General features: G+C 41.0%; 1 protein-coding gene across 1 annotated transcript in view; it reads left to right on the forward strand.

Moving 5' to 3' along the window:
* Window positions 1–946: 946 nt before the first annotated feature.
* Window positions 947–22,439, forward strand: part of NECAB3 (N-terminal EF-hand calcium binding protein 3) — a 115,447-nt gene continuing 93,954 nt past the window's right edge. The window contains exon 1 of the mRNA XM_020814229.3: window positions 947–1,584. Within this exon, the coding sequence (XP_020669888.3) occupies window positions 1,468–1,584 (117 nt within the window). The 5' untranslated portion in view covers window positions 947–1,467. The remainder of the gene's footprint in view (window positions 1,585–22,439) is intronic.

The following is a 22,439-nucleotide window of genomic DNA, read 5'->3' on the forward strand; positions in this document are numbered from 1 at the left end:
TATCAATATTATGCCCTATATTTTGTGCCCACTTAATAGCTGTTTAAATCGCTGTCTTGCAAAGCTTAGGTCCCAAAAACACCTGTTTTGCGAGCGCGGAGGGAGCTGTCAAAATCGTAGTCTAGCGAAAATTGGTTTGCGAAGCAGGGACTAAACACTGTCCAGCGAAATTCCCCCATAGGAATCACTGTTGTGCGAATCACTATAGCAATCGCAAAAAGTCAAAGTCTAGCAAAAAAACTGTCATGTGGGGTAACTGTCTAGCGAGGCACCACTGTAGTTTCTCAAAGTATATTTCTGGCTGGGGACTCGACCTGACCAAGAGACTTTATGAAATATCTACAATATGTTGGTAGTACTGTATCCGGCTTTCTGACTGGAAGCTGATGTGTGTAAGCCCTGCGTAGCTTGGGGAACGTGCAGCCCACATTGTCCTGTTGTAACAACCATCCAGCTGCACAAAGGGAGGTTCTCTCTTGTCCCACCTTTGGCCGAGGTGCAACTCAAGGTCCTTGCTGTCTGAGGCAAAGGACACAGGGATGGTGTTCCCATTCTATCTGTAGGAGTGATGTGAACTGGCAGCCAAACGCAACTTCAGCAAGGGTGACAGGGACATTTAGGGAGGTGTAGGGCAGGCTGTGTGGCACTCTGTCCTCCATGAGAAGAGAGTGATTAGGGTGCTCAGGAAGAACAGCCGCAGGGCTTCTGCTACTGCTGTTGCTGCCGCTTCCTCCAGCAGCACCTGAGGCGATCACCTCATGCTGCTGCCGGAATTCATCACACCAGGCAGGTCTGAAAGCACCACTCACTCTGTGGCCCAGCTACCCAAGGCCATGCACCCCACAGGTGGGGCATCTTCTATCCCCATCTTCTCTCTGGGACCCTTTCTCAATAGGCAAGCTTTGTCCATGTAATCTGCTTTCCCGACCAGTGTCTTCTGGGGTTTTTTTGCGTGGAGTTTGCGTTCTGGCTGATTCCCAGGGCCGGGAGCTTTCCTCTCACAGCAATTCTCTCCGGCGGCCTGCCAAAGACCCTCCTTCACCCAGAGAGGTGTGAACCGAGTTGCGGTTTTAAGTGTTCCTGCTTTACAGACGCTCCATCCGCAACCCTTGAAACAAATCAAGCCCTCCACTCTGAAGAGGAAATCGCTTGCTGAGTCTGCTGCTCGGAGGGATGACGCGAGGATTTTTTTTAAGAACACCTGCCAGTCAAAGAACCTGACCAATCGATGCAGCCTTAGGGGCGGGGATTGAAACACACACACTGAAAGTTGCCCAGAGGCTGCCAAAAGCATCTCTCCCGGTGTGTGTGTGTTTAACCGTAGTTGCTTTCTCTCACGACTGCAGAGCGGGCAGCTTCCGTGGTGCATCCGGTGTGGCAGGCAATCTGTGGTGAGAGGAAACCCAGGGGGCCACGCTGCCGGGACCTGTGACAGAAGAGCCCACAGAAGCAACCCACAGTGAGAAGATGATGGCATGTACAGAGATGCTGACTATGTGCTTGCTTTCTGGCAAGCATGCTTACAGCCTCAAATCCCCAGAGAGCCCACAGCACTGTGGCAAAGGACTAGCAATTTTCCACGATGTAAGTAGCAACACGGTGCATGTATGCCCGGTTTTGTAAACAGCGTGGTCCGGAGGTCTTGAAAGAGAAACTGTATCTCTGTCTGTTCAGAAGAACCTCCGTTGTTTGTTTTTTTCAGAGTCAGTTCATAGACTAGAATGGGGGCACCAAGTCTCAGAATTTCAGGGGTGTGTCAGCTGGTCACGAGCTACCTATGTATTCCCATGTCAAGTTTTTGAAATGTTATGTCTTGTTGTGTTCAGTCCACCTCAAGTATGCATGGTGCTCCGTTTTTGAAAACTAACTAAAGTGTCTCTTCACAAAAACCCTTTATGTTACTACAGTACTCTCTTCCAGACAAATGTGTATCCATGAGCATATGGAACATAGTCTTTGAGAGCTGGGAGTGGAGTGGGGGGAAGACACAAGTGTGCCATCATGTGCAGAATTCACATGGGATCTGAACTGGGTTTATCCATTTTGCCCCTCTGCCAACACATGCTGCGGTCCTGGGCAAACTGTGGTTTCAGTCAGCTTCCTCTGTCGAAAAGCAGAGAGGCTGGCTAGATCGCAGAAGCATCTGGGTGCCATTCATTTTTTCCTGCCCCAGAATTGATTTCTCTGTGTTTCTTCCTCCCAGGATTGTGACTTTAGATAGCTTATTTTAAAATTTTAAAAACAGTTGAATGTGCAAGTCTTTATCTGTGTGCCCATTAGTAGATTAGGCAGTATATGCTCAAAAGGAGAGGACCATGACAGAAAGACATGAACTCCAAAAATGTAGGAATAATTCAGCTGCTCAAGTGACCAACATAGCTAAGCAAATGACCCTATTGTTTGAATAGTGCAAACTGAATGCTGTGTGGTTGTATCTGAAAAGATACAGTAATCAAACAATGACAGGGAAAGCTTAGAGCACAAGAGCTGTGTCTGGGGAAATCATGACTTGAGTTTCCAGAGGAGTACTCAAATTAGTTTGTTGCAGGAAAAACAACACCTCAGTACATGTATAGTGGGTAGCATAAGCTTTTCCTGGACCAGACCCCACTGTGATGTAATGGAGTGTAACTACTTAACAAGAGATGGAGTATTTATAAGCAAGAGGGGGGAAAAACAGGAAGCTGAATATTTAACACTCCCATTCACATAATTACCAGTAGCAAGTTAGATTAGCAAAGTGTGAAGGAAGAGTTAATAGAATTAGAAGTGCATGGAAAGCAAGCGCTGGTGCCACTAGAGCTCACAGAGAGAAGTCCAAAAATCCACTTAGCTGAATGAAAGCGAGAGCAAGACTGGCTTTTACTAGATTTTGAAGCAAGTGAAGTAATAATACACTCTGCAATATAAAATGGGAGGGAGGTTGTTGTAGGGCTACAATTTAGAAATGACCTGACTGCAGCAGTGAAAGCAAAGGTACATTTTCAAATTTGCTCACTGGCATGGAGGTTGCTATCATGTAACAGCCTGTGAGCTCCCATCATACCTCAAGGGCTACATTTTTCCTGCCAGTTACTCACCACAATGAGCTGTTAGATGTACTGTTGTGGATATTGTTGAGGACTGTGTAGCATTTAGAATATAATTCAAAGCACTGTGCATTATACTATTGAGATGAGGTACTTAGAGAATCTGGATATATTTATCAGGTGGTTGTTTTTTTTAATGGCTTGCATTAATTAATACAAAGGTCCATCCCCACAAAAAAGAATCTAACAATGTAAAAATGTCACGAACATCAACTATGGATCCCTACTTCCCTGTGGACTCCATTGGCATACAAGACTGAAAGACAAGTTGATATTCATATGAATTTTTATTTTTGCAAGTGGGGGGAAATCAAAACACTCATTTACCTAGATTTACTTTTTATTTTCAGTTCAAGATTTGTCTTTTATCTGACAAAATTGGTCTCAAACACCAGAGCAGAGCCATTACAGTTTTCTACTTTGCAAGGAAATTCTAACTCATTTATCTGAGGCAAAATCCCTCTTTACACAATTATTGTCCCATGCGCATGAGAGTGGAACCACAGGGGGGATCTTTGTACATTGACTATTTATTTAAAGTATTTATGATGCTTCATTCAAAAGATGTAGAGATATTGCTCTGCCTGAAAAACAGCTAAACCCAGTTTGCAGCAGGTTCATCCATGCACAGATATATGTTTAACACTATTTGGTATTGCTTTATTATCTGTGCCCTGAATAACAGTCACAAGGCTACTGAGCCTCAAAGCAGGATATAACTAACTATGGTGCAGCCCTTCTTAAGAGGACTATAAGTTTTCTCTTGCAGATTGATTGTCTTTTTGCATTATTGAAACATTTTTCATTAGTTGCTGTGTTTGAGTAGTGTTTCTGCTATGCCTTTGTTTTTTCTGTCTTTGTTAAAATGGAATCTTGCAAATAACAAATTTCCATGTCCAAAGGGGATTATATTAAATTGTGTTATAACAATGGAATGTTCTTTCAAAACAAAACAACAACACACAATTAATACCAAACCATGAAACAGGCCTGACTGCTGGTCAAAAACCCATCCAGACTGGAATCCCTCCTGATTTTCTTTGAGATGCGGGAGCAGAGAATGCCATAACCCACCTAACCTCTCTAGATGATGGGACATTCAGCAGGGCCTCTGCTGAAGATGCCAAATTACAGTATAGCAGTGCCTCGCATTACAATGTTAATTCGTTCCAGCGAAATCGCTGTAGAACGAAAACATCATAAAGCGAAATTTAAAAGCCCATAGAAACACATTAAAACCTGTTTAATGCATTCCGATGGGCTTAAAACTCACCATCCAGCGAAGATCCTCCATAGGGCGGCCATTTTCACTGCCTGTCTTGCGAGGAATCCATCCCTAAACACAGTGGGGAGCCATTTTATTTACCCGGTGGCCATTTTGAAACTGGCAATCAGTTGTTGGAAAATTGTCGTTTTGCGAAGAATCGGTTCCCGAAGCAGGGAACCGATCATCGCAAAGCGAAATTCCCCCATAGGAAACATCATTTTGCGATCGTAAAAGCAATCGCAAAAAGTTCATCGTAATGCGATTTTGTCATTAAATGAAGAGATTGTAATGCGAGACACCACTGTAGATATATAAGAAGGTAGTTTTATAAGTTTCCTGACCTGAAGATTTTTAGCTGAACATACTTAGAATCTTCTCTGCAATCAGGAACTCTGATTATACAGAGTTCCCACTTGTGTGGAGGACTCTAAATAAGTTCAGCTGAATGTACAAAGACTCTCTCTTTACCCTCAATGCACAAAGGGAGATGGTAGAGGCTCCCTTCTTTGCGACTGGGGTGTTGCAGCCAGAATAAAGCTAGTAGCAGGACCTTGCTCCAGTATTGGCACATTCTCTGGTTTTGTTCTGGAATAACGTCTAAAATGCTATCAGTGTTCTTTATTCTTTAGTGGATAGTAGTGGGAAAAAGTATGCCTGAAAGAGGTTTTATTATTTGTTTTGCCAGTAGCCCTTATAGTTTTAAGATTTTAGCATAAAGAGAAACAGTAAATGGAGAATGAAAAGTAGTTCCCCTCTTCCTTTGCAGTTATGTTTGAAATTATTTTAGATTTCACCATATAGGAAATATTTACCAGATTTGATTTTAATGTCTATAGTGCATCACAATTTTTACAGAAATAGGCACTCAGCATTCTCTCATAAATGCATGAACACCAAGATTCATAGTGTCTGTATATGTCTGTAGTTAAAATTCTCTGCAGTTATCAGTTACTAATCTCCAAATTATTATGCACCAAATTCCAGTGTAAATACTTTAAAATTTGAATGATTCGGGTAGCTCAGAACATTTCCATGTACTGTATGGTCACAGCAAAGAAACAAATTGATATGTTCAAGCAATTAAATCAATATTTTTGTCTTTGATTATCTGTTCTCCTGACTGCATTTCTACAATACCGATATTAGCTTAAAGCCCCTTAGCTGCTGGCACAAAAGCAAAGCTCATTACATTTTAAGGAGCCAAATATTTCACCTTGGTTGTGACAGTGCTTTGTTAAAATAACAATTTTTTTCTTAAATATATTTCCATATATCGTTAATATATTTAAACTAACTAAGAATCAAATGCTCCAAAGCTATTATGAAAATTTGCCACTTTTATAAATTCCTTCTGCCTGGGGAAAAAAATGAAATAGAGAGCTCTTTTGTTGGGAAGGGGACGGAATATTTATTCAGTAAAAACAACCAAAAGCCCCCAAGGAACGGAGAGCTTTATTGGAAATGACACCAAATACTGCTGAACTAGGAGAAAGTATTACTCATTCAAACTAGGTGCCCAAAAATAGAGTTGGCCCTGATAAATCTAGGCATTAAAATATGCAGAAGTACATATGGTTTATGGCTATTTTTAAAAGCCATAAGAAATAATCATCTCAGAACTGCGGAGCTGGAAGGGACCCTATGGGTCATCAAGGCCATCCCCTGTCAAGGAAGCCCAGTGGGGAACTGAACGTCCAATCTCTGGCTCCACAACCAGATACCTAAACTACTGAATTATCCAGCAGTTCAGTCCAGTGGTATAATCCAACAGAGCATTGTTCCATAATTTAATTAAGCATCTGGCACTCAAGTATAACAGAACATGCTACAAAAGTCATATCAGTATTGATATTAAATTGATTTCTCTCATAATATACATCAAGGTCTTCTAATGCATCTGTTAAGAAATGTTCTGCCATCTGAAAACTGTCTAAATGAGCAGCAAGTGTGAGATTATCAGCATAAATAAAACTTTTGGTGTTTCCGTTGATCATTGGTTTAAAAAAAAAAAATAGGAATCAGTATGACCATTCTTTTGAGTCCTCTTAGGATCCTGGGAGAGTCAAGACTTTTACTAAAGACATTAAGCAATCACTTATTATTATACCAAAATTATTTTATCTGTTCTATGTGGATGTCGCCAGATTCCCCATGTGGTGTAGTGGACAGAGCAATAGACTGGGCTCTAGAAGGTACAGTAATCCCCATTTCACCATGGAAACTCACTGAGGGAGTGGAACTGGTAAAATCACTCCTTAAATATCTCACTTGCCTTGAAAGCCTTGTTAGGATTGCTATAAGTCAGTTCTGGCTTGACAGCACAGAACACAGAGAGAGAGAGAGAGAGAGAGACAGAGACAGAGACAGAGACAGAGAGAGAGGGAGGGAGGGACAGAGAGATGTCACCAGGGCCTGCTGCCTTCCATTTGGGCAGCTACAAACAGGTTTTTCCCCCAGTTCATTTATGCTGAATGGTCTTGTAAAGTCTTGATATCCAGTTGATTGTTTCTTTCAAGTTTATGTTCTGATTTCCTTTAGCAGTGTTCAGATCTGCCATTAATGAGGAGTTCATGGGGCATTTGATGTGCTGAAATATTTGTATGAGTAGGGCCTTTAGTTGGATCGTTGCTGTCACTTTAATAATCTTCACATTTTTGGACTGGTTGTTTTTTTGGGGGCATATTTATATCTTCCATGGATAGAAGAAACATTTTGTGCAAAGATGGACATGATAAAGGACAAAAACAGGAGGGACCTAACAGAAGCAGAAGACATCAAGAAGAGGTGGCAAGAATACACAGAGGAATTATACCAGAAAGATCTGGATATCCCGGACAACCCAGATAGTGCGGTTGCTGACCTTGAGCCAGACATCCTGGAGAGTGAAGTCAAGTGGGCCTTAGAAAGCTTGTCTAACAAGGCCAGTGGAGGTGATGGCATCCCAGCTGAACTATTTAAAATTTTAAAAGAATATACTGTTAAGGTGCTACATTCAATATGCCAGTAAGTTTGGAAAACTCAACAGTGGCCAGAAGACTGGAAAAGATCAATCTACATACCAATCCCAAAGAAGGGCAGTGCCAAAGAATGCTCCAACTACCATACAATTGCACTCATTTCACACGCTAACAAGGTTATACTCAAAATCCTACAAGGTAGGCTTCAGCAGTATGTGGACCGAGAACTCCCAGAAGTACAAGCAGGATTTCGAAGGCGCAGAGGAACTAGGGACTAAATTGCTAACATGCGCTGGATTATAGAGAAAGCCAGAGAGTTCCAGAAAAACATCTACTTCTGCTTCATTGACTATGCAAAAGCCTTTGACTGTGTGGACCACAGCAAACTACGGCAAGTCCTTAAAGAAATGGGAGTGCCCGACCACCTTATCTATCTCCTGAGAAACCTATACGTGGGACAGGAAGCAACAGTTAGAACTGGATACGGAACAACTGATTGGTTCAAAATTGGGAAAGGAGTACGACAAGGCTGTATATTGTCTCCCTGCTTATTTAAATTATACGCAGAATACATCATGCGAAAGGCTGGACTGGAGGCAGTGACAGATTTTACTTTCTTGGGCTCCATGATCCCTGCAGATGGAGACAGCAGCCATGAAATTAAAAGACGCCTGCTTCTGGGGAGGAAAGCGATGACAAACCTTGACAACATCTTAAAAAGCAGAGACATCACCTTGCCAACAAAAGTCCGCATTGTCAAAGCCATGGTTTTTCCTGTAACGACGTATGGAAGTGAGAGCTGGACCATAAAGAAAGCTGACCGCCAAAGAATTGATGCTTTTGAACTGTGGTGCTGGAGGAGGCTCCTGAGAGTCCCCTGGACTGCAAGGAGAACAAACCTATCCATTCTAAAGGAAATCAACCCTGAGTGCCCACTGGAAGGACAGATCATGAAGCTGAGGCTCCAATACTTTGGCCATCTCATGAGAAGGGAAGACTCCTTGGAAAAAACCCTGATGTTGGGAAAGTGTGAAGGCAGGAGGAGAAGGGGACAACAGAGGATGAGATGGTTGGAGTGTCATCGAAGCAACCAACATGAATTTGACCCAACTCCGGGAGGCAGTGGAGGATAGGAGGGCCTGGCGTGCTCTGGTCCATGGGGTCACGAAGAGTCGGACACGACTGAACGACTAAATGAATGAACAATATCTTCCATGAGTTTTATGCAATTATCTTTTCATTTTTGAGACCAAAGTAAATTAATTGCTGCCCAGACAAAACAGTTTCTGATTATGAGAAATAACTGTTCATTTGGCTGACTAATTCTGATGTTAGGCCTTGGAAATAGTCGGTTCTTCTGACTCTTTGGGGTATGGGCAATCAGGATACTTTCACTGCCTCAACGAACTGTTTCTAGACTCTGGGGCTAGACAAATGTTCAATATAAGTCTATCCAATGTTGTGCCGAACGTTTGCCAACTATCTTTAAAAAAAATAATCCATAGCTCCTGCAGAATGGCACTGTTGATGGACTGCCATCCTGAGGCTGCAAGTCTCATGATGTATATTTTGAGCATTGCTGATGGCAATCTCTATGCATTTCTTGAATACAAAGTATATCACAATCAAGTGTCTGGCAGAACTGATACAGTAGTTCTTCTTTAAGTGTTGACTAGCCCTCTATGTTAATAGAGATTATGCACCTGGACGAAAGCACCAGTGAACTCAGTGGGCTTAATGCTGAATAGACATGTATAGGATGAACGCAAAGAGGGATATTACAATGTATTTAAAGAGACTTGACTCCCCCCAAAATGATAAACCTTACAATTTTGAAAATAGGTTGACTCCATAATTGAATCTCCAAAGAAGGTAAAGATCCAGCAAAATCCAATATATGGGTCACTGACTTTATTAAAGATGAATTTAAAAAAATTAAAAATTAAAAAAGCTATTATTTGATTAATTACATGAATGGGATTTATAAAGAAAGCAAATTATTAGAAGACATTATTACTAACAACAAAACTTAATTCAGGGAGAGGGCCTTTTATAGGGTCAAATGATCATTATTATGCAGTATAAAAATGCTTCTAATTTAAGATACAATTTTAAAAGTGAGAACACTCTTTAATTATCCATTGGCAAGATGTAATTCCATGTCTGTGTATGACTTACACTGTTAATGCTAAAAGTGGGACACGGATTGTGTTGATGAGTCACAGTGAGTTTTGGTACGTAGTGTGGGTGGTCAGGGCAAAGGACACTCAGCTTTCTCAAGGAAGTGAGTTCCATGACAATGATAACATTTGCTCTGGACCCTTGCTTTATAAATATGCTCTATGTGTTGGCATGTGCTATTCTTCAAGCTATGTAGCTGTTCCTTGTTAACTGTATTTGTTACTTTATAGAAATCTATTAAAACAAAGTTTTAAAGTCTATTCCTTGCCCCTCCCTAATCCACCAGGCCGTCACTTATCAAGACATTTCCCCCAATATGGTAAAAATATGTCTCTAAGTGGGGTAGCATTTATGCAAAACATTCCCACCGAGTGTTCTGGGTTTTTGAGTTGGTTCAGCTTTTAGTGGGGTGTGGGGGAAGGGTCTCTACTTTAGAGTCCCCTTAATTTTTTTACTTCAGCTAAACCTTGGGGAGTACCTGGACCCCAGATACAGTACCTTGTTGTTTCTTGATGTCTCAGATTCAGAGTAATAGACTTTTAGAGTTAGAAGGAGCCCCAATGTTAGCCTAGCCCAAGCCTTGGCAGTGCAGGAAACCTATGGCTACAGTATCCCTGTCAGTTTATCACCCGATCATCTGTTTTAACCTATAACAAAGAAGAGCTCATCACCCTCTGAGGCTGCAGTCCTATGGCATTTCGCAGCTGAGTTTGCTCCCAGAAGGCAATGAAGATGGCAGGGCGATATCATCATATGATTAATTCAGTAGCAATGATAAATAAGTGTCATGTGAATTGAAGATAAGATTGCATTTCAAACACAACTCCAACAAGCACAGCCATCCAGTTCCAGCTTTTCCTCACGCACCTTGAGGACCTTTAAGAAGCTGAGGAGCAGCAAGCTCTGGCCTATTGCTCCAGTTTCTGTGCAACCATCTAGGGCCCTGCGTGTGTGGGATATTGAGTGGAATGACATTGAGAAGCATTGGAACTTGGGATAATATTTAGAATATTAGCAAACCAACAATCCAAATGTGCTCAAGATAAACACAAAAAGTTATGGGAGGCATATTATCTAGCAATTACCATTTCAGGCTCAGCTCTCCATGCAAGTGTTGGTAACATAAAACAGTCATTAAATTTAACATGGTTGTCTCTCATGCATAGGCATCCTTCAGTCTCGAGAGATTATGGTAACATGCTCTGAATGGAGGAGTGTCCTCTCCAGAGCATGAAGCCCCCCATAAAGGTATGTCAGATGAAATTGGTTGCATTTCATGAAAGATTATGCCAAATAAAATGTGGAAGTCAAGATTGTTCCAGAGGCAGTGGAAGACAGGAGGGGCCAGCGTGCTCCGGTCCATGGGGTCACAAAGAGTCGGACACAACTTAATGGCTAAACTACAACAACAACAAAATAGATATCCTACTGATGCACTTCATTATGGCTTACACATAAAAAGCAAACAATTAGAATTATATTTTCCCCCAACAGGCAGCAAAGTCCTGGTCTCACTATGCACAAAGAACAGTTTAGGTGGGGAGAGGCTTCACTAAAACCCAGTATAACACTTTTCCTAGTTGAATCGTTCCTAGTTTGAACCTTATGCATTTAACAGCCTGGTCTTTCCTTAATTTCAGCATGTTGTGCCATGCCTTGATGGCTGATAATAGCCTCTCTATAGGGAGACATTGGAAGCTTCCAGGTCTTGGCCCTCGGCTTGAAGGGTCTGGCCTGCCTGTCAGTATTAAAGAACGGACTGCTTGAAATATTGGTAAGCCCAGCAGGGGTTAAATACAGGGAGGAGGATGAAAGACTTGACAGGAGGAGTAAATGCACAGCCATTAGACTGAGCCAGAGCTCATCTGTTTGGGTCAGGCGTAGTTAATGAAGCCTGTACAAAGAAGGTACTCTGCTTTGTAGCAATTAATCAGTCTGCATAATTATCTTGCTAATTAGTTCTGAACATCTTGAATTTTGGCTAACATCCCTAGCATAATGTAAATTATATTTGCCACCTAAGCAGTTAGAGATTCTAGGAGACTAAAATCAGTTTGCTGTTGTTATGTGCTGTAAGGTTGCCTCTGACCTAATGGTGATTCTATGAATTAGCGAACTCCAAAATGGCTTGTCTTCAACAGCCTCGCTCAGCTCTTTCAAACTCAAGTCTCTGTCACTTCCTTTAGGGAATCAATCCATTTCATGTTTTTCTTCCTTTTTTCCCTGCTACCTTCAACCTTTCCCAACGTTATTATCTTTTAAAGACTATCCTTTCTTTGCATGATGTTCCCAAAGTAGGACAGCCTCAGTTTCAACATTTTTGCCTCCAGAGATAGTTCAGCCCTAATTTGATCTAAGACCCACTTGTTTGTCTTTCTGACAGTCGAGGGTATCCACAAAGCTCTCCTCCAGCACACCATTTCAAACGAATCAACTTTTTTCCTGTCAGCTTTCATTATTGTTCAGGTTTCACACTTATACATGGTGATCGGGAATACAATAGTGTGAATTACCTTGGTTTTGGTCTCTACTGACACATCCTTACACTTGATGATCTTTTCTGGTGTTTATGTGTACAGGACGATGATAGACATACTGTGTGTGTTCCTGTGTGTACAGATATGCCTAATACAACCAGTAAGGATTTTGAAGATGAATGTTTTTAATGTAAAACGTTTATTATCAATGTAATGGAAAGGAAAAGAATATACAGTATAATTAAATGTCAAGGCTCAACACCTATACTCCTGTATCAGGATTACTAAGAACTGAATAAGGATTCAAAGAGAATTGAACACATTTTCCTCACCTGTTAATGAGGGTGAAAGAGGAAAGTGCCAAAAATGGTCTGAAGCTGAACATCAAAATAACTAAGATCTTGGCCACTGGTCCCATCACCTCCTGGCAAACTGAAGGGGAAGAAATGGAGGCAGTCACAGATTTTACTTTCTAGGGCTCCATGATCATCCTGATGTTGGGAAAGTGTGAAGGCAAGAGGAGAAGGATGCCAGAGGACAAGATGGTTGGATAGTGTCACTGAAGCTACCAACATGAATTTGACCAAACTCCGGAGGCAGTGGAAGACAGGAGGACCTGTCGTACTCTGGTCCATGGGGTCACGAAGAGTCAGACATGACTTAACGACTAAATAATAACAGCAATACCCTGGTACACAGTGGTATACAAATATAGCCGTGCCTTGAGTTGAGAAATTAATTTGTTCTAGATGATGGTTGTAATTCATGTTGGTTGTAATTCAAAGCACCATTTCCCATAGGAATACATTGAAAATCGATTAATCCATTCCAGCTGTTTTTTGGTTGTATCTCAAACCATTAGTTCCCATAGGAACTAATGCAAAAGCGGTTAATCCATCCACTAACACTAGGGGGAGACTTTGATTCTTTTTTAACCTAAGATGACCTCTGAGGTTAAAAAAAAAGGACAGGAAAGGAGGGAGGGAAGGAACAATGGGGAAAAGATGCCTGTTTTCTGGTTGTATCTCAAAGCGGCAGTTGCAAGTCAAAGCAAAATGTTGTGACCGGAGCTGGTTGTAACTCAAATTGTTTGCATGTGAAGATGGTTGTAAGTCGAGGCACCACTTTATATGTTTTTAATAATTTGACTTGATTTGTTTTACTCTTACACTGTCTTGGAAATATGCTATCTCATGTCAACTCAGACATTAGAATTAATATTAACCTCTATAAGGCTTATGGGACCCCCATGGAGAGAGAGGCAAGAAGGAAAAGAAGAAGTTAAGAAAAATCCTTGCCTTTCCAAGAGACTTTACTGGTCTCTCATCCGTTTTGCTTTGGTTAAATGAACATGTTCTAATCATACTTCCTTTTGTTCAGTAGGAGAGACAGGACATACGGTATATGTTGTTTGAAATATTTATGTACTGTTCTACTATTTAAATATCCAGAGTCGTTTACAGTGATGAGGCACCATTAAACAGGAAAACATATAACAAATGAATATAAAGAATAGCATCAACATATTGCAGCAGTCTGAAAATTGTGGGAAGAATGCCAAATTGAACAATATAATAATCACTGCATTTAATCACCTATGAACAGCATAACTTTCATTTAATTACAGTGGTGCCTTGCTTAATGAGTGCTCCATTTTACAACGAAATCGCTTGACGTTGAACGTTTTGAGATCGCAAAATGATGTTTCCTATGGGGGAATTTCGCTTTGCGATGATCGGTTCCCTGCTTCGGGAACCGATCATCGCAAAAAGATGATTTTTGGCCAGCTGATCGGCGGTTTCAAAATGGCCGCCAGTAAAAAACATGGCTCCCCGCTCTTTTCTGGGACAGATTCCTCGCTGCACAGGCAGCAAAAATGGCCACGCTATGGAGGATCTTCGCTGGATGGTGAGTTTCAAGCCCATAGGAACGCATCAATTGGGTTTTAATGCGTTTCTACGGGTTTTTTAATTTCGCATTACGACGTTTTCATTCTACAGCGATTTCACTGGAACGAATTAATGTCGTAATGTGAGGCACCACTGTATTTAATTACAAATTCATAACTTGTCTTTAAAAAGGTTTAAACCTACCATTGTGTAAACAGTAAAAGATTAGGTGCCAGGCTGGGCATCACCACCGAAAAGGCCCTGTCTTTGACGTCAGATCACTTAACCTCTAGCACAGATTATGAAACCTTTGGTTCCAAGGCTTCCTCCACTCCTAGGGTCCCAATTTGACTTCTTAGGGTTTTTTTTCACATGGCCTTATTGCAATAGCCTGCCACATGACACCCTGGTTGGGAAGTATGGGTTTTCCATTATTAAAAGTTTGAAATGTCTTTCCTATCACTTTGGCCAAAAGAAAAAAAAAGAAAAAGAAAAGAAATAAAAAAGAAGACATTAAAGATTGTCCTTCAGTAGGAGAGGGAAATACATTTATGAAAGTGTCACAGCAGGAGTTTCTCTCTGTTCCAGAAGTATGCAAATGAGGTTCCTTTCTTGGTTGATTCGTCCTCAGGTCTTAAGCATGGGATTCCTTTGAAGTCTGATTTTGCAAACATAGACTGCCTTCATCAACAAATTAACATGCTTTCAACTCTAATTGGTGGCTATCTTCTGACTGTAGGTACTTGTTTTAGAGTTCTTAGGAAGAACTTGCAGCAAAATAGGCTGATACTTGGGGTCTCACACTTTTGCCTTTGGCCACAATATGCCCCAGAGGACTTCTCTGAAACTTAAGTGGACTTTGAACTGAGAGGACTTCCTTGCTCTTACTTTTATCCAAAGGAAATCCCCACAAAGTAGATTGTAAACATGGGACAACATTTGAGATAAAGCAATCCTTTAAGTATTCAGATCTGTGGTTGTTTAAGGGACAGAATCAGCACCTCCAATTGTGTTTAGAAGCTTGTGAGTTACCAGTTAAGCCTGTCTAATTAACCCATTGATATAATGGATTAATCGGACTATCCTATCTCACTCAGTATTACTATCAGATTCAGAGCCAACTGAAGTTTTCAGAGAGACTTCAAGAGAACTGAATTATTCCATTCTTCTTCCTTACATGGGGGGGCTACATTCCAATGGCAGGAGACACCCAAATCACACTGGGCAGCTAGATGTTGCCAACATCCAGCTGCCCAGTGGGAGAGTGTGACAAATTCCTGAGATGGCAGGAAGGTTTTGGAGGAGAAAACTGTACACCATGAGGCCTGTCAGCATCCTGTAATATGGTCTGCTGTCTTAGGATGGGGTGGAGACTGGTGTTCTATTGTGAGTGTTAAAGGCAGATCTATTTGCCAGCCCATTTGCACATAGACATGCGCATATCTGGACCACAACTCCCATAATTCTTCTGTCAGCCTGGCTAGTAGTAAGCTTGATTTTTTTAATCAGCTATGTACTAGTAAATTTTGAAGTTTAGAAGTTTACCATAACTGACCACATAGCAATCTCCCAAGGAGAATCCATTGTTATCCCCCCCCTAAATATGGGATAAATATTTCTGAAGGATATATGGGTTTTGCACCACCTGCTTTAAAATTTATTTCTACTCAGTGGAGCTAAAAGTCTGGTTTTAAAAAAATCCATCATAAAACAATCCCAAACAAACTACTAATAAAATCTTATGGATAACTATATACTTTATAACAGCAATCATGATACACAGATGAACTTCAAAGGAAATGAAAGCAGCGTGTAGCCACACAGGTGCTGGATTTTTTAAAAGCCAAGGATAAGTAAGGTCCCATGGCAAGAGATCCTAACAAGAAAAGGAGTCCAAGAAGGGTGGGAGCTTCTTGAAAAAAAAAAATCTAAAGGAACAACTACAAATATTTCCAACAAAAAAAGGGGGGAGGTAGCAAAAAAGGCCAGTGTGGCTTCAGGGAGGACCTAAAAGCCAAAAAAGAGATGTATAGGAAATGGAAAGAAGCCCAGGCCACCAAGGAAGACTACAGACAAGTAGCAAGGAAATGCAAGGATGGCATTAGGAGAGCAAAAGCTGAGAATGAGCTGAGGTTAGCTAGAGACACTAAAAGCAATAAAAAAAGTGTTTTGGTTGTTGTGGGTTTTTCGGGCTCTTTGGCCGTGTGCTGTCCTCTGAAGATGCCGGCCACAGAGATTGGCGAAACGTTAGAAAGAACAACCTTCAGAACATGGCCAAAGAACCCAAAAAACCCACAACAACCATTAGATCCCGGCCGTGAAAGCCTTCGTGAATACAATAAAAAAAGCATTCTTCAGGTATGTGAGTAGCAAAGGTAAACAAAAGACATTGTGACACAGCTCCATAATGGAGATGGAGAAATGATAACGGAGGACAAAAAAAGGCAAAGGTGCTCAATTTCTCTTTTAGTTTCATCTTTTCCCATAAGACAGACTATGAACTTCCAAACAAATTGGAAGTGCAAGCGGGGTGGGGGGTGGGGACAGGATTGCAGCTGGAGATAGATAAACAAATAGTCAAAGAATACCCTATCACCTTGAACGAGTTCAAATCTCCAGGGGCGGATGAGCTGCATCCGAGAGTACTGAAAGAACTGGCTGAAGAACTCTCAGAACTGCTATCCATTATTTTCTTGAAATCATGGGAAGCGGGTGAGGTGCCTGAGGATTGAAGGAGGTCCAATGTTGTCCCTGTCTTCAAAAAGGGCAAAAAAGAGGAACTTGGGAACAACAGGCCAGTCAGCCTGACATCAAACACAGGCAAAATTCTGGAACAGATCATAAAGCGGTCCTTTTGAAAGCACCTAGAAAACACTGCAGTAATAACTAGAAGCCAACACTGATTTGTCAAGAACAAATCCTGCCAAACAAATTTGATCTCTTTTTGATCAGGTCACCTCCCAGACAGACTGAGGGAATGCTGTAGTAGACCTAGAATATCTTGACTTCAGCAAAGCTTTTGACAAAGTGCCTCATGATATCCTGATTAGCAAGCTAACTAGGTGTGGACTGGATAGATCAAGTGTCACGTGGATATAGAATCATACTCAGAGGGTGATGATTAATGGGTCCTTCTCTAACTGGGAGGACACAACTAGTAGAGTAGTCCAAGGCTCAGTTCTAGGCCCAGTGCTCCTCGACATTTTTATTAATGACTTGGATGAGGGAGTGCAAGGAATGCTTGTCAAATTTGCAGATGATACCAAATTGGGTGGAATAGCTAAATACCCTGAAGACAGAAACAAAATTCAAAATGACCTTGATAGTATGGGGCACTGGGCCGAAGGCAACAGAATGAAATTCAACAGAAATAAGTGCAAAGTACTGCACCTCAGAAAAACAAACCAATTGCAGTTACAAGATGGGGGATACCTGGCTCAGAAAAACTACAAGAAAGAAGGATCTTGGAATTGTTGTAGATCACAAGCTAAATATGAGCCAACAGTGTGATGTGGCTACAAAAAGTGCAAATGCTATTTTAGGCTGCGTTAATAGAAGTATTTTTATTTATTTATTTATTTATTTATTTATTTATTTATTTATTTATTTATTTATTTATTTATTTATTTATTTATTTATTCCATTTATACCCCGCCTATCTGGTCATTGCGACCACTCTAGGCGGCTAGTTTCCAAATCCTGTGAGGTGATAGTCCCCCTCTCTATTCAGCACTGGTTAGGCCTCACCTTGAGTATTGTGTTCAGTTCTGGACACCACACTTCAAGAACAATGCTAACAAATTGGAACAAGTTCAGAGGAGGGCGACACGGATGATCAGGGGGCTGGAAACCAAGGCTTATGAGGAAAGGCTGAAAGAACTGGGCATGTTTAGCCTTGAGAAAAGAAGGCTGAGGGGTGATATGATAGCACATTTCAAATATTTGAAAGGCTATCTGTCATACAGAGGAGGGGTAAGATCTGTTCTTAATCATCCCAGAGTGCAGGACATGCAACAATGGGCTCAAGTTAAAGGAAGCAAGATTTCAGATGAATATCAGGAAAATTTTCCTAACTGTTGGAGCAGTACGACAGTGGAACCAGTTACCTTGGGAGTTGGTGAGTGCTCCAACACCGGAGGCATTCAGGAAAGATAATCACCTGGCAGATATGCTTTGATTGTATTCCTGCATTGAGCAGGAGGTTGGACTTGATGGCCTTGTAGGCCCCTTCCAACTTCACTTTTCTATGATTTCTATGATTTGTATGAAAGCCCTGTTAAATTCAGGGATGCTTTTATCTGATTTCCTATTTTCAATTAATAAAAAGTAACAATTGGTGGTCGCATAATACTTGTGAACTGTAACTGGAATGGTCCTTTCTGCATATGTTTCCTATGTTTCCATTGCTTGTGAAAGATTACATTTCCTAAATTCTTGCTCAATTAGGAAGTTCTGGTGCTATCAACAGGGCTTTCTTCAGCTTCTATAACTGTGAGCTGAAGACTGAGAGCAGCAAATATTGATATCTCCAGCGATGGAGCCCACATTTGCAAGCCGGATTTTGATCATAGAGGTTTAACAAAAATATCTTCAATGAGCTGCAAGAAATTCTACTTTGGGTTAGAAATAAAAACATTCTTGCATAGAAGTGTTCCCACCTGAATGGCTGTCGTGAACCACATCAAAGAAAAAAAAAAGGAGATGTTCCAAGCCTCTGTGCTCATTTTCCTCATTCTGTGACTTCCATGCAGCCAGGATGGTGTAGCGGATAGAATAATAGACTAAGACTCAGGAGACCTGGGTTTGAATCCCTGCTTGACCATGGAAACTCACTAGGGAAGTGAGGTTGCACTGATAAAAACATTCCTAAAATATCTCACTTAACTTGAAAATGCTATTAGGGTCACTATAAGTTGGATGCAACCTGATGGTACATAGCACACACAACACTGACTTCTGTGTTAAACTTCTGCAAAGTGATAAAACTTGAAAGTTTTGTAATCACCTTATTCACCTGCAAGCACAAGAAGCAAGCCTGATGCCCCAAAGCAGATGCCCTTACTTTGGGAAAAAATGCCAGAGCTGTGCCCCCTGCATTCTTCTTCCACCTCACTCTGGTAGACACAGTCTTTAGATATTTAGATGTGGCTGCTGAGGACTAGAAAAAAAATCTTTCCTGAGCAGCAAGTAACCGGACAGACCAAACATTTAGACTTTATATATACAGTAATTTCATACCACTATAACTGTTCTTTTGAATTGTGGTGCTGGAGGAGGCTCTTGAGAGTCCCCTGGACTGCAAGGAGAACAAACCTATCAATTCTAAAGGAAATCAAGCCTGAGTGCTCACTGGAAGGACAGATCCTGAGGCTGAGGCTCCAATACTTTGGCCATCTCATGAGAAGACAAGACTCCCTGGAAAAGACCTTGATGTTGGGAAAGTGTGAAGGCAAGAGGAGAAGGGGACGACAGAGGATGAAATGGTTGGACGGTGTCATCGAAATGACCAACATCAATTTGACCCAACTCCGGGAGGCAGTAGAAGATAGGAGGGCCTGGCCCATGGGCTCACGAAGAGTTGGACACAGCTAAACGATGACGAATAACTGTTCTGCCTCCATTCTGTAGAATCTGAGGATCTGTGGTTTGTTGAAGTACTTTGTTGAGTTTGTTGAGTTCTCTGCTGTAGTTCAAAGGCATGTAGTAGAATTTTCTAAGCAGAGAACTCGAAGCACCTCACCAAATGACAAATGACAAATCATAGGATTTTGCAGGATACAGGCATGGCAATTAAAATGGTACCAAACTGCTATGACTATGTACTATACACTCAGACTCTCTCACTGTTCTTGATGGGGCCAGATGCTAGATAATAGTACCCAGCTTAGCATCTGCTGATTCATTGTTTTCCCCTGTGCACTAATTAAAATTAATTAAATCTAGCTGTGTTAGTAGAAAGACAAACTTTGTTCCTTCCTTTTACTCATAAGTGACACACATTCAGTGCTAGAGACAGAACTGGGTGAGTGCTAAATGTAGGTGCATTTTACTATTCTGCAAGACCAGCCGTCATTGTTTATTTGTCTCAGTAGTCCTCTGTACAACATGAGCTCTGTTTTGCACATAACAGGACTTGATTTAAGTTGGGTGACTTGCTCAGATGTCTAAAATTTCTGGAAACTCAAGACTTCAGAGTTTCAATGTAATGGCCATCTTTCCCTCCTCTCAATTCCTTCCACACTGTCTATGCCCTGTTTTTCCTAAACATCCAGCCGAAAGAAGAATTCAAAAGAACCGATTTTTTTTATCAGCCTCAGGGTCCCAGATTGGGGTTGGGAAGGAGGCTCTTCAGATGCCAAGTTGTACAGCTTTACTTTTTCTTTTTGTAATTCCCAGGAGACTAAAAGCCATTTAAAGGCATTTACGTTTTAAATACTGGCTTCTTTTATTGGAATATTTAAAGTTAAATATGCTCCTCTTCAGATATCTTCAACTGCAGTTAGTGGCATGCCTAAAAGCTGTTGCATCAGGTCTTTCTTCTGAGTAGGCAAGTATAGAATTAAGCTGTGTCTGAAACTAGTTGCACGGGGGCTTAAATCAAGTTAAGCATGTATAGAATTGAAGTGTGCATTATATGGGCTGAAGTGTGAGCCAGGTCCTGTAGTTTGACTGTCTATTGTGCCTCCAAAGATGGGGGCCAACCAAGAGTACTCAGAGTTAGTACTGCTGATAGGATTGTGTACCCTGCCATGTGTGTGGCCTTGAAGAAGCTGTGTGGTCCTACTGGAAGTAGGGTCTTCTGAGTACTTTATGTCTAGAAAATGCTCAGAGGATTATCATATGACAGAATCAACTCGACAGCATAATAATAATAGTAGTAGTAAAATTGTTGTTATTGTCAATATTTACTGTATCTGCTAGGTGAAAAAAGTTCCAAATTAATAGGAATTATACATTTGTGTTTATGTGGACACAGACAGACACATATGTAAGCCTTGTGCTCATGGTTTGCTATATGTGTGGTGTTTATGACTGAAAAGTTTACGTGGCCTTGTGTTGAATGGAAAGCCGTGGCTAATAACATTTTCCAGCAATGAGTCTGGTTCAACACTGTACAGATGACAACTTGATTTATCTTTTACTTGCTTAGCTTTTCAGGCTAATATAATTCACTGAGTGAAGCCAACTCGACATCTTTAATCTTAAGATGAGTCCAATATATTAAAGAACTGGAATAGTTCTTAAATATATTGGAAAAGAATATTGCACTGGAAGCCAATTATCTGTTTGTTAAAATACTGCAAACACTGCTACAATGGATCTAGGGTTCAAAGAGTTAGAACACAGGGAGGGTTTTATTATTATTATTATTGGAGAATATTCCAGTACCTTTCACCTATTACTTCCCTGTTCCCAATGGCCGTTACTTCAGTCCTTACAGTAAGGGAGTCAGAGACATGAAGCAACTTGGGTTGTGCACTGCTCTTATTACATTATGAAGTCATTGGGACGACTTGGTCTAGAATAAGCAATTAAGACCCATCAGTTTTACAAAATACTTGCTCCTGATGAAGATGAAATCTGATAGAACTCCTTTGCTGATAAAGAGCAATTCAGTTGCAAAATCTTGGATTTTACTGAGGGGGCAGTGACTATGGGGATCTGCTTTCATACATGTGAGCAGAATTTACCGCTAAATATCTGGCAGGAAAGGAGGAAACAAAACAGTAACATTTTCTTTTCTGTGAAATAATTAAGGGTGCAAAGGTGCTCTGTGAAATAATGCTGAATGACTTATCTATAAGTTGATTGGTTCTATCTTGACTTCTTTAACAGTTGCTATTGGTACTTTCCCAACTGTATGTGACTATGCCACCTCTGTAGCAACTATTTCTTTCACTTTTCTGAAACTGTGAACATGATGCTTCAGAAGTCTCTCTCTGTCATCCCATGATGTATTTGTGCCTCTTTGTATTGAACACTGAATGCAGCTAAGAATAACAGTCTTTAAGTTGGCACCAGGTGTTACTACTCAGCAGCAGAAACATTTAGAGGAGGTTGCAGGGTTGCCAAGGGACCCAGGAACTGACAGAGAGATCTGTATTATTTAAACCTGATCTACGTTGTGCTTGTCATCCCACCATTACTGGCAGGTAAACTGCCTCGTGTTCTTCTTCGTGGTGATGTTACGAGTAGAAGAGGTTAGATAAGGGGGCTGTATTGCTGGTTTGAATAGGAAGCTTTGCTCCTGTGTTAGCAATTATGCAGAAGATAAATTATTGACAGGTGCCATTTCTGCCATCTGAGTTCTGTCACAGGTTCCTATTTTTCACAGTGGTTAAAAGCACTATTTTATTTATTTATCTGTTTGTTTGTTTTATTTATAGGCCGCCTTTCTCCCAATAAGATGACCCATTATAAAACATTTTCTCTTTTAAAAAGAATGCAAACAGCAAAGCTGATCACAAAGAGGAACTCCTATTATTGTGCAAGCTGCATTACACAATGCAAAAGGATATAAAAATGTATGCTGGGGCTTTCAAAATCTCCTGGTCTCTTTGGCTGGCATTGCTTGGTTA

This window comes from Pogona vitticeps, chromosome 4, assembly GCF_051106095.1.
Source record: "Pogona vitticeps strain Pit_001003342236 chromosome 4, PviZW2.1, whole genome shotgun sequence".
Classification (NCBI taxonomy): domain Eukaryota; kingdom Metazoa; phylum Chordata; class Lepidosauria; order Squamata; family Agamidae; genus Pogona; species Pogona vitticeps.